The sequence below is a fragment of the Eucyclogobius newberryi genome, unplaced genomic scaffold, assembly GCF_026437365.1.
Source record: "Eucyclogobius newberryi isolate DKJ021-1_F unplaced genomic scaffold, fEucNew1.0.hap1 SCAF_15, whole genome shotgun sequence".
NCBI lineage: Eukaryota > Metazoa > Chordata > Actinopteri > Gobiiformes > Gobiidae > Eucyclogobius > Eucyclogobius newberryi.
Window position 1 is genome coordinate 883,115 of NW_027315779.1, and position 17,890 is coordinate 901,004.

The 17,890-nt window shown below is 41.4% G+C and overlaps 1 protein-coding gene across 2 annotated transcripts in view; it reads right to left on the reverse strand.

The window, feature by feature from the left end:
- The window catches only part of sh3pxd2b (SH3 and PX domains 2B), an 85,788-nt gene extending 83,883 nt beyond the window's left edge, over window positions 1-1,905 (reverse strand). For both annotated transcript variants that reach the window (XM_072445687.1, XM_072445686.1), the window contains exon 1: window positions 1,793-1,905. In XM_072445687.1, the coding sequence (XP_072301788.1) occupies window positions 1,793-1,864 (72 nt within the window). In that variant the 5' untranslated portion in view covers window positions 1,865-1,905. The remainder of the gene's footprint in view (window positions 1-1,792) is intronic.
- Between the last annotated feature and the right edge of the window lie 15,985 nt (window positions 1,906-17,890).

A 17,890-nucleotide genomic window follows, 5' to 3' on the forward strand; every position in this document is an offset into this window, starting at 1 on the left:
GACTATAAGTCGCACATTTTTTCATAGTTTTGGCCGGGGTGCGACTTATACTTATATACTTATACTCCTGAGCGACTTATATGTGATATTATTTGTTATTTTCACACTTGCAACTGAATTTCATACTCCAGTGCAACTTATATATGTTTTTTTTCTTCTCTATTATGCATTTTTTTGGCTGATGCAACTTATACTCCGGTGCAACTTATAGTCCGGAAAATACGGTAAGCAGAGCTGATTTAGACCTTGTGGTTCTCTTAAGACGACCGTGCAAAACGTTTAAATATCACTGCTCTAGACACACAAAATACACAACTGGATCGTTTGTTTGCACCCTCTACTACAATACTTACGGTAAAACGTGAAATTTGGCGACAACTTAGATTTTTTGGGACTTTTTTGACAGCGTTTCGTTAAGTAAGTCCACCAGGAGACCTTGAAGTCGCTCCTCGTCTTTCCTCGACATTCTTGTCCCACATGAGTTTTGCGTTAGGCGAGCCCCCCCCCCCACACACACACACGCCGCACGAGTAACGCAAAACACATGGCGAAACGACAAACGCAACATTTCAATAACCCAAAGGCGTTTCTGATCTGGTCATTTAAGGAGACCGGCGTCTTTAATGAAGGCTCTTGGAGGCGTCTGGGGGCCCGGGACTCTTTGTACGATGACAGAGCTGGAGATGCACAATGGAAATTCCGGCTTTAACAATCAAACGGGAATTGTCTGAAAACAGTCTGGGGGCAGCGCTGCCCAAGCTCTGGTCCACGCACCGTTGAAACTACAATCGCCACAGTTGAACTACATTCACATTTCGCATTGAGACGGTTTTATTTTCGTCTTTAACTGTGTTTAAGACGACATTTACAGTGTGAAAAGTGTTATTTGTCTTTTATTTCCTGGTTGTCTGTATCACTGTTTGCACTGGTTAAATCCTGACTTTTGTTCGAATGGAAAATATGCGAGTTTATTATCGTCTAGTGTCGTTGCTTCGGTGGGAAAATCTGTCAGAAGAACTGCTCTGTTTGCTTTCTCGGAGCACGACTCAAAGCGGAACTTGTGCATAAGTAATTACAGGGTTTCTTTTTACACATTAATGCATGTGACAGGGGCTCGGGGGTCGTAGGTCACATGAATTGGGACACAATAGCAGTGATTCTTGATCATTTATTCCTCAGCAAAGACGAACTAAGGACTCGGAAGAGACTAAAACCAGGTGCTGGAGCTAAGAACAATGTTAAATCGGAATTAAAACAAGGACTTAACTAAATCAGAAGTTCTCAACCTGGACTAAACCCGGACTAAACCCGGACTAACCCAAGTTTAAAGAAGGGAGCCAGGTCTAAACTGGGGGGTTTACGCTCCAAACTACAACCATTAGTAACAGCCCTGCAGTTTGGGACATACATTAAAACGAATGTAACGTCTAAAGTTGAGCATGAAACATTGAAACAACTAACATGTTGTCCTTTGAAACGGCAAGGATAAGATAAGGATCAAAGATATGGATGCCTTTGACTGTTTTCACGTGGAAATACAAATAAAACCTCCAGTTGACTTGATACTGAGCAAGTTAAGCAACACCATTCCTTTGTTTGCAATAGAAAATGACCCTTAAAACGTCTTTCAAATCCACCCTGGAAGCCCGATTTCCCTCTGGCTCTTCTTTTTGCAACCTGTAATCCGACCCTCTCTTTGTTGTGACTTTAGCCGACAGGAAGGGGCCCCGGGAGCCGCACAGAATCACGCATTTTGAGACACAAACGCGGAGCCAACAGACGCGTCTCTTACGTAGTGTTTGCTCGGGTTCCTCCGCTTCTGCACGTCCTGCACCGTCACCTCTTGCACCGTGCGCCGTGGCATGATGATGTCCCCCCGGAACCTCTGGACACACGGTCTCCCCCGCTGCAAGAAGCAACAACAACAAAAAACCCGCAACAAACTTTACGTGGCGGCGCGCGCGTCTGTCCTGGTCATCCGCGCCGGCCTAACGCAATGCAACAAATGCGCAAACGTCACAAGTTCCTCGGCCCGCGTCAAGTTACAGGCAAAAAAAAAAAAAGATGTGGGGCTTTTGTTGCTTCTTGTCCTTTTCCCTTTTCCCTCCGCTGTCCCGCGTCTCGTCTCCCGCTACGGCGCCGCGTCCCGTCCCGATGAGTGCTCGGACCGAACTACCAGCCTATCCCGGCTCGCCTACGCGCGGATGTGCTCTCTATTCTGCGCTCCACGCACGGGACGCACGCAGCGGGGGGTGGGGGGGTGGGGGTGGGGGGGGACGCACGCGACGCACGCACGGGACGGAGACCACCCTCCCCGCCCCGCGCGCGTCACGGCAGGCGCGCGCGTTCACGTTCATAATCCACTTCAAACGCAGACTGTATCTTCCAGTGATTAACACGTTTATTATTACCACGGTGGTTTGTTCAAAGAGGTAAAAGGACAGAGAGGAGAGTTAAAATGGTCAATCGAAGCTTACATTGTTTTGCTTCGTGTTTAGTTTCTTCTGCAATTGCATTTATGACGATTTAATAGAGCAAAAATGTACAAAAAATGACTTTAAAACTTAGACTTGGCCCAGTGCTGCTAAAGAGTCCACTGTGCGCATGCGTAATTGACCTTCTTTGATATAAAATAGCATTGTTAGATTTAGTCGATGTGTATTTTGAAGTTTTTCCAGAGTTATAGTTTCACAGAGCTCACTTTGGACGTTATGTTACCAAACAGCGTCATCTTGTGGCCACACGTAGTCATTGCATGTTTCTGAACAGCCTGGAACATTTCTTTTCCATACATTAAGAAATATTAAGTGTTATTCAATGTGTTTCTATTAAAGTGAGACACTGCAGGCAAAACTCTCTTTTGGTCAGATTGTTCTGATTATAAAAGTTTCATCTGGGGAAAAAAACTCTCTCTGCACCTGAATATATAGTATTATTTTATTAATTCAACTGTATTTAAAGTGACATTGTGAAACCTTAAATGAACAGTTAAAACCCGCTGAACATGTATAGTTTTATGCCATAGCGTGGACTATTATAGCTAAATATTATTGTAGCTTTTTATTGATAAAAGACAGGACTTTAACAAGAGTTTTGACATATTGTACAGACAGATTTGTTGATAACTAATGTCATGCCTGATTTATTCAAATTTTACTCAAAAAAATAAGGTAAAAGTTGAATTTTTATGCCAATTTTACTCAGCAAAGACTATATCTAAAGATTATATCTAAATTCCCCCTTTTTTGCCAATAAAATGAACCAATAGATTTAAACCTATTCATATATTTATTCAGATTTATGTCTCAAGAATGTGCAATATTGGCATTTTTTTGTTGCATTACATAATATAATACGTATAATACATGGCTCCCTCAGCTTAAACTACATACACCGTTTATTTTCCCGCCGTGTATTGCGACATTATTATACTTTATATCTGAATTATACCCCCTGCATTGACACATTCACTGCTCGACGGTTCAAACGGTTGAAAACTCCACAGCGGCGACTTCAGAGGAAGGCAGTGGGGTCCGAGCCGTCGCACATCTGCAGTTTGACGTGAGACGTGATGCCGGAGAAACGCTCCTGCAGAGGGAGCACATAGCCCACAGCGCCCCATCTGGTCACCGAGCCCGTGTAGCGGTGCGGGCGCATGTTGAGGAGCTTCACGCAGTGCACTGGGAACAAGAACACGATATCGGTATTGTCATAAAACTTTAGCAGTAACAGTGACAGAAATAAGTCAAATATATAGACTCCATAAGTTGTATTCAAGGACACTATTATCAGTTTTTTGTATTTTTATTGGCCTTTAAACAGGCTCCTTCTTTCTTTCTAATTTGAATTAAGACCCCAAACAAAACGTGTCACATTGCCAAATATTTTTTTTAAAAGCCAGGGTTTCTCAGGAGAGTTGTCTTTGGGTCGAACATCGAAAAGGCTGGTTTTTTCACGCTCAGAGACAGCAGGGGGCGACGAGGGGCAAATTATTATGGAATAAGAGAAGTGTCTCCATATTCCATAATAATTTATTGGTTTGTATAAATATTCAGTATAATGAACTGCAAACTTTGAGGACAGGTTTGTCTCCTTTAATCAAGTGTGTTTGATGCATAGTCATTCTGTTTAATGTGCAATTGCTGTTGGAATTCATGTGCAATTCATGTGCAATTACTGTGAAATTCATGTGCAATCTATGTGCTGTTGTGACACATATTCATGTGCAATTACTGTCGTGATCACATGCAATGGTATTTATTTATTTGTCTATGGGAGTTTTTATTTATTTATAGGAGATCTTCTACTGAAAGTGTTTTTCAGACTTCCTATAAGTGATCTGTTCTTCTGTATCTACCTCTGTATCTACCTGCGTTGCACCAATGAAATTTCCCCATGTGGGACAATAAAGGAATATCTTATCTTATCTTATCTTAAATGTTGGAGCGCCCTCTGCTGTCAGCAATAGGAATGAAAAAAGAAAAAGAAAAATTGACATGTAGCAATGTGTCTGGCATAAATGTTTGTTGATAGTTATTGGACTGAACAAACTGCACAGTAGACTTCCTTTTTCTGACATAGTATTTTCTGAGCACTCAGAGAAGTACAATCTTGCAAACACAAGTCATGAAACATGCAGGCGTGAATAAAGCTTCTTTTTGGAGACCAGACTTTATAAACCAGTTTCAGTGACAGTTTCAATCGCAGACTTCTTCAGAGTGGTCACGTGACGTTGCTGTGATACGACTTGTCAGCTGATTTACACAGGATCACGACAGCGCCATCTGCAGGCAAACCTCTTGAGTATCCCAGGCCTCTTGGGAGTAACAGCAACATCACGTGACCACTTTGCAGAAGTCTGCGGGCAGTTGATACAGTCAGACATGAAAAACAAACTAACTCTGGTGTATATAAAAATACACATTTTAGAATAAATTAAAGTATTATATCCTACTGATATTAAGTTACAACATGTTACCAATGTTACGTTACAACGTGTTACCGATATTAAGTTACATGTTACCAATGTTAAAGGTTGAATGGATTTTTTTGACCCAAATCTGAGTCTCATTTCCTCGTGGCGTGGACTGCCGATTAGTCCTGCCACGTATCAATCATAAAACGCACCTACCGCTCACCTGCAGCCGCGTGTGGCTCGTCCCCCGAGAGCAGCACGTTTTCGCGTGTCTAAGCGCATTGATCTATCATAATATAGTTCCCTCAGTGTACGGGACAAAATGAAGACGGAGAAAGACTCTTTGAGGTGACTCAGAAGAAGACGAAAATCTACGGGAGACGAGAGATGCGATGCGCTCCGTCGCGCTGATAAACAAACGCACGTGTGTGTTGTATCAGTCTGCACAGGGGAGTGGCATGTGCACTTCCACCTGAGTTCTCAAATTGCCGAAAAATTGTCCATTGCGCCTTTAAGTTACAACATGTTACCAATGTTAAGTTGCAATATGTTACCAAGGCAACATTATCAGAACGCATGGCATTAACTTCCACTGCTATGCAGACGACAGCTGTATTTATCAATGAAACCTGATCAGAGCGATCAAGTAGACAGACTTAGTGCTTGTGTGAAGGAGATAAAAACCTGGATGACACTTAACTACCTGCTTCTTAACCCTGAAAAAACCGAGGTCATTGTGCTTGTCCTAAGCATCTACGAGACGCTCTCTCTGAGCAGATAGTCACACTGGACAATGTCAGTGTAGCCTCCAGTTCTACTGTAAGAAACCTTGGAGTCTTATTTGACCAGGAGCTCTCATTTAAAGCTCATATAAATCAAGCTTGTAAAACAGCCTATTTCCATTTGCGCAACATAGCCAAAATCTGAAGAATCCTGCCTAAAAGTGATGCCGAAAAACTTATCCATGCATTTGTAACGACTAGATTAGACTACTGTAACTCCCTGCTTGCAGCGTGTCCTAAAAGCTCCATAAAAAGCTTTCAACTGGTTCAAAATGCAGCAGCAAGATTACTAACAGGAACAAAAAGAAGAGAGCACATTACGCCAGTGCTGAAGTCTCTTCACTGGCTCCCCGTCGAGTCCAGAATCAAATTCAAAATTCTACTCTTGACCTACAAAGCCATAAATGACATGGCCCCATCCTACCTCAAAGATGCTATAGAACCATATCATCCAAACAGAGCTCTTCGCTCTCAGAATGCTGGCCTTCTGGTGGTGCCAAGAGTCGCTAAAAGTACTGTAGCAGGTAGAGCGTTTAGCTACCAAGCTCCTGTGTTATGGAATCAGCTCCCAACCCATGTTAAATATGCTGACACAGTCTCTTCATTTAAGTCCAGGCTTAAAACGTTCCTCTTCGAAATCGCTTATGGTCAGAGTAGTTAGGAACAGAAACATAAACCCACAGCTTCAGCTACGCTGCCCTAGGAGTAACTATGCTGGGGGAAGTATGACAGCTTGAGCACTATCCTCTTCTTCTTCTGACTACTTATGCTATCAAACAATATTTATTTTTTGATTCCACTTGCAAACTGTTCACCGCCTTCTTTTCTTTCTCTCACTCCTGAGGACCTGTGGACCCAGATGCCCCTCCCCTGGTGAAGTGGTCCCTGCCCTGTGTGGACGGTCCCTCATCTGCCTGAGGAGTGGGTCCAGCTCGCCCCCGACGGTCCCTCATCTGCCTGAAGAGTGGGTCCAGCTCGACTCAGTCCGTCCCTCATCTGCCTGAAGAGTGGGTCCAGCTCGCCTCCGACGGTCCCTCTTCTGCCTGAAGAGTGGGTCCAGCTCGACTCAGACGGTCCCTCTTCTGCCTGAAGAGTGGGTCCAGCTCGACTCAGACGGTCCCTCATCTGCCTGAAGAGTGGGTCCAGCTCGACTCAGACGGTCCCTCTTCTGCCTGAAGAGTGGGTCCAGCTCCAGTCTCCTCGTGTCCGTCTGTCCGTCTGTGAGAGTCGGATCTCTCCTTCACTGGAACTCCTCCAGGTTTCTACGCTTTTTTCCCAAAGAAGTTTTTTTTGTAGTTTGTCCTGGCCGAGAAGGAGAGTCTAAGGACAGAGGACTCTGGGACATCGTCCCTCGCCACCACAGACATTGTCTGACTTCATCGCCACCACAGACATTGTTGATTCATTTCTCCCTGACCCTGACCTGTGGAGTGCCCCAAGGGTCAGTCCTGGGTCGCCTTCTGTTCAACCTCTACATGCTGCCGTTGGGTCAGTTGATACGCAGTGAAAATGTGTCCTATCACTATGATGCAGACAACACTCAGATCTATGTTTCACTGTCGGCAGGTGACTATGGACCAGTAGATTTACTCTGTCACTGCATCCAACAGATCAGTTTGTGGATGCAAAACAACTTTTTCCAGCTGAACTCAGACTGAAATCATCGTTTTTGGCCCACAGAAACAAAGAGAAAGTGTTAGCGGTCACCTCCAGAGTCTCGCTCTAAAACCTACAAACTAAATTAGAAATCTGGGGGTAATAATGGACTCAGACTTGAACTTTAATAGCCACGTCAAATCAATAACATCAGCAGCTTTTTACCATCTAAAAAACATTGCCAAAATCAAAAATATAGTGTCAAAACCAGATTTAGAGAGACTTATCCATGCGTTTGTCTCCAGTAGATTAGACTACTGTAACGGCCTGCTCACTGGTCTCTCCAAACGAGCTGTAAAGCAGCTGCAGTACATCCAGAACGCTGCTGCTCGGGTCCTGACTAGAACCAGGAAGTATGATTACATTAGTCCTGTTCTCAGGTCTCTGCACTGTCTCCCTGTGGCTCAGAGAATAGACTTTAAAGCAGCTCTGCTTGTGTACAAGTCTCTCCATGGCCTAGCACCAAAGTACATCTTGGATATGTTAGTGCCATATGAACCATCTCGGACTCTGAGGACCTCAGGGACCGGCCTCCTGCTGGTGCCCAGAGTCAGGACTAAACATGGGGAATCTGCATTTCAGTTTTATGCAGCTAAAATCTGGAACATTCTTCCTGAAGATGTGAGACAGGCTTCTACTCTGACAATGTTCAAATCTAAGCTAAAAACAGTTTTGTTTAGCTGCGCATATGACTGAAAGGATTTTTTCTTTGCACTCTTCTCTTTTGTTTGTGATTTTATTAGTTTAGAAAATCAGTTGGATTGATAATTTTTAATTTAGTTAATTTTATTGTATTTCTGTAATTTCTTTGTGATTTGAATGCATTTTTCCTGCTGTGTGAAGCACTTTGAATTGCCTTGTGTATGAAATGTGCTCTACAAATAAACTTGCCTTGCCTTGCCTCCCTGTGGCCCTCAGAGGCAACTGTTGTTGTGATTTTGGGCCTTACAAAAATAAATTGATTTGATTTGACCAATGTTAAGTTACAACATGTCACCGTTGTTAAGCTACAATATGTTACCTTTGTTAAGATACATCATGTTACCGTTGTTAAGCTACAACATGTTACCGATGTTAAGTTACAATATGTTACCAGTGTTAAGTTACAACATGTTACCGATGTTAAGTTACAACATGTTACCGATGTTAAGCTACAACATGTTACCAATGTTAAGCTACATGTTACAGATGTTAAGCTACATGTTACCGATGTTAAGTTACAACATGTTACCGATGTTAAGTTACAACATGTTACCGATGTTAAGCTACATGTTACCGATGTTAAGTTACATGTTACAGATGTTAAGCTACATGTTACCGATGTTAAGCTACATGTTACAGATGTTAAGCTACATGTTACCAATGTTAAGTTACAACATGTTACCGTTGTTAAGCTACAACATGTTACTGTTGTTAAGCTACAACATGTTACAGATGTTAAGCTACATGTTACCGTTGTTAGGCTACAACATGTTACCGTTGTTAAGCTACAACATGTTACCGATGTTAAGCTACATGTTACCGATGTTAAGCTACATGTTACAGATGTTAAGCTACATGTTACCAATGTTAAGTTACAACATGTTACCGTTGTTAGGCTACAACATGTTACCGTTGTTAAGCTATAACATGTTACCGTTGTTAAGCTACAACATGTTACAGATGTTAAGCTACATGTTACCGTTGTTAAGCTACAACATGTTACCGTTGTTAAGCTACAACATGTTACCGTTGTTAAGCTACATGTTACCGATGTTAAGCTACATGTTACAGATGTTAAGCTACATGTTACCAATGTTAAGTTACAACATGTTACTGATGTTAAACTACAATATGCCACCAATATTAGGTTGCACCATGTTTAGTTACACCATGTCACTGATGTTACGTTACAACATGTTGCCAAAGTTACGTTACAGCAGGTCACTGATGTTAAGTTACTTGTCACCGATGTTAAGAACCCCCGTTCTCAAAGTAAGAACAACTCTCTGGTGTAAGTCTATGGTTTATTCTCATTCTGTCAGCGCTCTAATTATCTTCAGCAGACAGCAGCCCTTGATCCTCTTTAACTTCATTAACCTCTGAAATGCGTCCGTGGTCACAATGGCCCTCGCTCGCACTGCACGGCTCTGATTGAAGGAGTGGCGGCTTATCACCAAAGAACCGTACAAGGCGGATGTCTTTAGATGTGTGCAGGAAAGAGATTTAATGCCACACGTGAAGTGAAGTGATAACATGTGCCAGTAATCAACTTAAATAAGCAGTAACATACTAAATGTTCCGCGAGGCATTCAGCAACACGTGGTTATAAAGACATGTTGAAAATGGAGTGTTTGACAAACCCAGAAGCTGTGGTATTATTGTTGTGCCAACCCAAAGCAAATAGGAAGGTTAGAAAGGGCTTCAAGCGTGAAATTCATGCCAATTACTTTATACTTGTGGTTGAAAATCAAATATCATTGGTGACAAGCCAAGATTAAACTCACTGAGATACATTCAGCAGCATCTATACGTTCCTCACAACCACAAAAAATCCTATAGGCCCACAAAGTGTCCAGCTGAAGGGCACAAAAACAGTGGAATCACATGAGCTAATGAAACACCACCAGAACAGTTTCATATTGCGCCATGGACCTCATGCTCGGCGATAGCGTTTCACATTAGCCGTACAGCCTGACCTCGCCTCAGTCTCCGAAACCGACCGACGAAATAGGGTTAGGGTTAAGGTTAGGGTTAGGGTTAGGGTTAGGGTTAGGGTTAGGATTAGGGTTAGGGTTAGGGTTAGGGTTAGGGTTAGGATTAGGGTTAGGGTTAGGGTTAGGGTTAAGGTTAGGGTTAGGGTTAGGGTTAGGGTTAGGGTTAGGGTTAGGATTAGGGTTAGGGTTAGGGTTAGGGTTAGGGTTAGGATTAGGGTTAGGGTAAGCCATGAGGTTAACCCTGAAACTGCTGGGTTCCTGAAACTGCTGGGCCATTTGACCGTGCCGCGGCTCTGCAGCCACGGCCTACTTTTATTGTAGCCTGTGTGTATTATCACTGCTTTTATACTGTTCTGATCACTTTGTATACCCCCCAAAATATCCAATAATTAAACTAATTTAATAATTGAACATACATTAGGATTAGGTCTGAAGTAAGACTAAACCTAACACAAAATATATATATATATATATATATATATATATATATATATATATATATATATATATATATATATATATGTATGGACAATAAAGGATTATCTTATATGGACAAGGCCAGGGCAAAACTGGGACTAAAACAAACGAACCAAACGTATTCTACATCAGAATTAAACTGGGCTCAAACCAAGATCAAACAAATACCGTATTTTCCGGACTATAAGTCAAAAAAGAGAAGAAAAAATACATACTAGAGAAGAAAAAAACATATAAGTCGCACTGGACTACAAGTCGCATTATTGGGGGAAATGTATTTGATAAAATCCAGGACCAAGAACAGACATTTAATCTTGAAATGCAGTTTAAAATAATAACAGATTAGAGAATGTGGTGAATAGGTGTACGTATGCTAACGCTAACACCTTCAGCTACATGACGTATGCTAACGCTAACACATTCAGCTACATGACGTATGCTAACGCTAACACCTTCAGCTACATGACGTATGCTAACGCTAACACCTTCAGCTACATGACGCACAGACAGAACTATGGTAAGTGTCTGGTATGTTAATGTAACATATGAACAGTTATTCAGATAACTATAGCATAAAGAACATGCTAACAGATAACTATAGCATAAAGAACATGCTAACAAGTTTACCAAAGCATCAGTTTTACCCCAAATCACTAAATCCATTGAATTCTTCTTCCTCTGTGTCACTTCTAAACAACTTCACAAACTCCAGAGGAAGAGGAAGTGCAGATTCTTCTTCTGCGTCGCTCTAGAGCGGTTGCCAGTGTGAAAATAACAAATTATATCACATATAAGTCGCTCCGGAGTATAAGCCAGCCAAACAATGAAAATACGGTAAATAACAAGTGTGAACTAAGTTTGTAATATCGACAGCGCATATTTGACCAATCGATTTGAACCAGAACCAGTTTTCCGAACCATCGACCAGCATGACACACATAAACCACCACATAAACATAAACCACCACACGAGCCACCAGGTCCGGTTGCCGCGGCGCTGTCGGACAGAAACGGCGCGTTTCTGTCCGATTAACAAGATGGCCGCCGCTCGTCTTCACGTTTCTCCGCGGGGCGCCCTCAGCTTCCTCCTCCTCCTTCTCCGTGATCTAAAGTTACGTGACATTAGAGGTTCAATCACGCTTTTAATGTCTGGGTGGCTGCGGACCCCGAGGTTTTTGTCCCTAATAGGCTCCCGTTCATGTTAATCCCCGGGCGAGCGCTTAGATGGCGTTTATTGTCCCGGTAATAGGAGAGTTATTAGCGCGAGCAGCCGGATGGTAATTGTCGTGGAAGTGCTTTGTCCTTAAGCCTCTATGACTGTGTATTATTTCACTGAGCGCATTGTCTCGTGATTTTAATGGGATGGATATACTGCACATGCATGGCAACGGCGTCGACTGATGGTTATATATGGAACTGCACTCTTTTTACCGCCTTTTTGGTCAGTTATCAGTTTATTTCAGATGCAGTAAACTATTTAAAACAAAATATGCCAGCTTTAAATGGGCAAAAGAGGAAGCTAAAACACACTTTGACAATTAAAAAGCCCAGTACATACATATTTAATACTTTGTTAATAGCAGGAACATGTGCTGTGCCACTTTTTCTTTTTTATGGTAAATAAATGATCAGGAATTATCAAGTTTGATTAGTATCTTAGTAAATAAATGAATATATAATGCCACATATTTTTTGATACTCACAACAAAGGATCAAAGCTGCAGTCAGACATATCTTCATTTGAATCGCCATGTCACTGTTTCAGAGTCAAAGATCATTATCAAACAGTTCAAATGTGTATGAAAAGCACTTTAGAAAATACAGTTTGTTTGTTTGTTTGTTTGTTTGTTTGTTTGATTGATTGAATAAAATAATTAATTTCACAAATTATTACTAAATGTCTGGAGTGGAAAGAGTATTGAAGATGTGTACGCAATTAAAAGTACAGTTCCTACATGGCAAAAATGTACTGTATTAAAAGTATTGCTGCCAAATTTGTATTTTTAAAAAAAGGTACAAAGTATGCATAAATAATAGTTACTAGTCAGTATTATAGTAGCAGTTTAAATCAGTATTTCATTAAAAACTGTCCTGACTAATTAAACTGTTTAAAGCTGTGATGCAGTATTATGTGTATTTGTGGAGAGATACAACGAATACAACTATTAAAAAATAGTGCAATTACTAGCATCACGCTTGATAATACTACATACTTCACAATAATACATACTTTACAAATACAAGTAAAGGTTTAAAAATCTACTCATGAAACCTGGCATATTTACTGCAATTCAATTCAACGAAATGCAAATCCCAGCGTACATTTGTCTCTATAGATTCTCTCTACTCAGACATAAGCGACGCGCACCTACCACAGAGTCAGCAGCAGACTTCAGGTACACGCACAAAGGGAGCTCTGTGGGAGACCAGGCCCCGCCCCCTGGAACGCCACGGGATGCCCTTCCTCTGTCAATATTTATTTAGGGAGCACACGTTCACAGCAGTAGCAGATCCACAGCCCCGGCGCCATCATCGACTGGCACAGAAACCAGAATCAGAATCAGAAAAGGTTTATTGCCATTGCTAATGAAGAAAATGCAAACATAGGAACTTGCTTTGGTGATTCAGTGCAACATAAAACAATGAACAATGATAAAACAACCTATACAAGTACAACCTATATAAGAAACACGTCAAGTACAGACAGTCTAGCATTTGCTTTACAGTTCTGAGTGCAGCAGATGACCACAATGTTTATGTTTTTGATTAAATCTGATCAATGTGGGTGACGTTTGCTCAAGAGCCGGCGCTGCCCCGTCCGTGTCACGTTTATCATCGTTCTCCCATCGAGGACGAACCAGCAGAACGACTCTATGCACGTGTTCCATCGCAGCAGAAAGCTCCGGCTCTTTCTGAAATGCGCCGTGATCAATGGGCTGCGTGCCTGCGTTCTCCGTGGGAGGTCGCAAACGGCAGCGCCCATGAACGCCTTCTCGGGACGTGACCGGGAAACGTTTGCGGGCCTGTATCGAGCGAGCGCCGAGGTTTTGGACGAGCCCAGAAGCGAGAACGTTCTAATGCCGTTATCTGGCCGAATTAAAGCCTCCATAAACAACACGGCAGCTTAACCTGAGTGAAAAGGACTGGCCATCGTAAGAGGATCAGGAAATAATGATGCAAGAACAAGATGCGTAACTTGGCCTTGTGCTCGAGGGTCCGCTGGCGGCTGGTCTCCGTGGAGATGATCCACAAGACGGACTTAAACGTATTCAAGAAGCATTAATTCAACTACAGGTGTTTTTGTTGTTTAATAAAAGAGAAAGAAAATACATTTATGCATTTATGCATTGATACTGTGAGCGGCCTCTCCATAGATGCGACCTTTGACTAGGCCTCGAGCAGAAAATGCAAAGATATATTACATGTCTCATTGTGTGGATTGCTCCAGGTTGTTCTGTATTTATATTATTGTAATTATATGCAGACAAAGTTTGCAATGCCTTTTATTTGATCATACTTTATATTATTAATTGCTTTATGTCGCACCAACGGCGATGCAAGTTCCTTCTTTGAGAATTGTGTTCAAGGGCAATACACCTTTACCTGATTCTGAAACGTTACATGATTCACCGCTTTGCTTTTCCCTCTTTGGGGCGTCGCATCAAAATAGCTTTTATTGCCGGACGCCACGTAAATACTAGAGTGAGTTGCCCGATGACACAACGACAGCGTTTAAAAAAAAAACGCTGAGTTGTTTGGTTATAAATTGTTGGAATTTGAAGGAATATTTTTAATTGTGTTTTCTAACCTGTCCTGGGACTTCAGAAGGGAAAGAGCTTTGACTAAATGTGTGTTAAACATCTCTTATTTAGTTATAAAAACTAAAAACTAAACTCACTGCACCACTGTCTCCCTCTCGATACTGCACTTTGCTAATAAAGATATTTGATCAAAACTTTTGCTACCACATAAAAAGTATTTAGTCATGTTCCACTAATCCAACAAAGTGTTCTTCAAAGTGATAATATTCTGAGGGTGAAAACGCAAAGCCTTTCTTCAGACTGACGGACAGCGACTCTCCCTGAATGATAATGGAGTGAGATTAAGAGGAAAGCTGGAGCTGGTCATTGAGTCGAGCCTTTTGCTGCAGTGGACTTTGATAATCAAATATCTGGATTGAGGATTATGGTGATGGACCCCGGGCTTAGAAGTGAGGTGAGCGTGGAGGTAAAAAGGGGGGTGCGAGGAGGGGTGAGGTGGATATTCTACGTGCAGAAGGGATCAGGAAATCGTGAGACTTCAAATGTATATTGATTTATTCACGGAAACAACGAGTCATTCTCAATCTGCGAATCAAGACCGGGAACTCAGATAGGCAAGGCAAGTTTATTTGTAGAGCACATTTCATACACAAGGCAATTCAAAGTGCTTCACACAGCAGGAAAAATGCATTCAAATCACAAAGAAATTACAGAAACAGAAATACAATAAAATTAACTAAATTAAAAATGATCAATCCAACTGATTGTCTAAACTAATAAAATCACAAACAAAAGAGAAGAGTGCAAAGAAAAAATCCTTTCAGTCATATGCGCAGCTAAACAAAACAGTTTTTAGCTTAGATTTGAACATTGTCAGAGTAGAAGCCTGTCTCACATCTTCAGGAAGACTGTTCCAGATTTTAGCTGCATAAAACTGAAATGCAGATTCCCCATGTTTAGATATTCATCATACTCTGAGTAGGCCCTGCCCACCGGGCGGGACCTCCTGATACAGGGTGTTTTTTGTTTCACCAGAAACTAAACCTCTTTGTTTACTCTCAGTCCTCTAAAGGGATATCGGCCTCCTATTGTCCCTGGCTCACTCTCCCACCTCCCTGTGTAACTGATTAGCATCCGAAGGCCCTGGGCGTCGACCGCTCCAGGGATTCAAAATTCCATTATAAACGAGTGGAAGGTTGAATCTTAACCCATCGTTTCTATTTAAGGACGGTTTTTCTTTTTTTTTTCACAAAGATTGCTTCTTTAACTCTTCTTTCAAACTCTCTTTTCTCCCTGCTTAGAATCTTCACCAGTGAGGTGTTTAAAAGGTAATCTTTAAAAAAAACCTAACAAAAAACCCTGTGAAGTGCTTTTTAAACCGTCTGTTTTCGCACAACTCCGGTGCTATTACTTACATCAGTAGTGCAGATCAGCTGCTTTTGCATTTCTGATGTTTCCCGCTTTGATCCTGCACACTTACTTCAGGACGGATGTGCGAGTCCTTTTCCTCTCGTTTAACTTGACGTTGTTTTTCATACTTTGTGTGTTATTTGCGGAAACATAAATTGTCATCACAATCGAAAAGGATCAGAGAGAAGAAAAACAATCTTATTAATATCTGCTTGTCCTTAACTCCACAAAACTGATTGGGTTTGGGACCGGCACAATCCTAAGGCAACATGTCGACTTGTAAATGTGAAATGCCCTCAGCTCACGGGGGGAAAATCGTTGTCATTTTACACTCGCTCTTCTCTCAGTTTCTTTGGCATTTTAACGACGAGCAGACAGCATGCCACAAGTGTATCCTAGCAACAGTTTACCGAAGAAAACCTCACAAATCTTCAGCTCCAGCTGAAGGCAAACACCCTCCTCTGACCAGGATTTATTAAGTCTTTGTTCGTGCTAAGACTAAAGTATAGTTAGTAAAAAGTGTCTCCGAGATAAACGCCAAGATAAGGCACAAGGATTTCTAATAATTGATGTGAACCGTAGGGGGCAACAGTGAGTTATTCTAGTTCAAAGTCAAATTACGCATAAAGTCCTTTTCTTTTTACCTGGCTTTATGTTTATTTGACATTATGTTGACTTTTTCATTCAAAACATTTGATTTTATGAAGCTAGACTGCAGAGATTTCAATGTTGTCGGGTCGTCATGCCAACAATCATGAATAAAATCATGATTTTTCCGCTCACAATAACTGCAACACTAAAATTTGATATCCTGACATCCTTGACTACACATATTTAATACATTTTATTGTATATCTTTGCATGCTATTCGGATTCCCTTCAGGTCAGCTAAGAAACATTCAAAACAAACTAAATTTCAATATCGATTTCATGCACATAAACTTTGAATAGTTTTAACATTTTAACACAGAAATAGCCCCACTTCTTCATCCAAATGCAAACTCTGCCCCAAAACACATGCTTATGCTACCAAAGGATTGACTGGCAGCCTCTTGATTCCAAAAACCCAAGCATAATATTCACGACTGACTGAATCTAGCCGTATATTTAACGCTCTAAAGAATTACCAGGAGCACATATGGTCTTACAGGGCACGGCTTAGCAACGCTTAGGGGATACTTGGGACAAAGTAGGCTGGGCATCACCGATTTCATCCTCCAATAACCCTGAACAAGCATAAAATCTCTCAACATCCATCGTAATACAGTAATACCGGCCCCGCTTGCCAGGTGGCGCCAAACTCCAGCCACTGCTCCCGTCACTAAAAGTGTTTCTGTGTTTGATGTGTTATGCGTGAAGTCTTTTGGGGATCGCAACAACATTTATCCCGACCTGTACGAATGTCACTCCACGTCTGTCGTCACCGAAGTCCCTCGGAGCCGAGGTCAAAGCCGAGCGGCGCGACGAGCCCTTGGAGAATGAGCTCAAGTTCCCTCAAAGTCATCACCGTGGTAATGCTTTAAGTGCGTACGACAAGTTTTTACGATGTTCTAGTTTTGACTTTATTTGGTGCATTTATACCTGTTGTACGTATAAATATATAAATGGTATTTGTGGAGAAAAGTCCAAAAATCTGTAGGAAATTACAGAAAATGCATAATTTACATTAAACTACTTTTTTTTTTGCATTCCATACATTACTTCAACTAAATAAAGTCGCTCTCATATATTTTAATTTGTCAAATAAAAACAATTGTGATAAAAGGTGAGTTTTTTCCAAGATTTCCAAGGTAATTTCCTAGTGTGATGTCATCAATTACAAACAGGAAGTGAAATTTATAAACCTAGAAAATGAGTTATTCTGGGAAAACATATTTTAGATTTTTGGTCTTAATTTCAAACATTTAAAACTTAACTGCATTTTAGTTCAATGAGTCGTCCGACCTGTAGGGGGCACTTTAAAGGTGCACTTTGTAACCTTATGGTTATGGTTTTACACAAAATGTTCCACTGTGGCATTGAACCCATCGTATTCATTTGCAGTGTTTTTATGGCAAAAAAATCCCTTGGAAATTGTTGAGTTGAATAAATGTTTAGCAGTAACGGATGAAGCTCTCTGCGTGTCAGACCGTAACAGACGACTCAGGAGGATGTATTTTTACCTCGCTTACCCATTTCTCATTGACACAATTT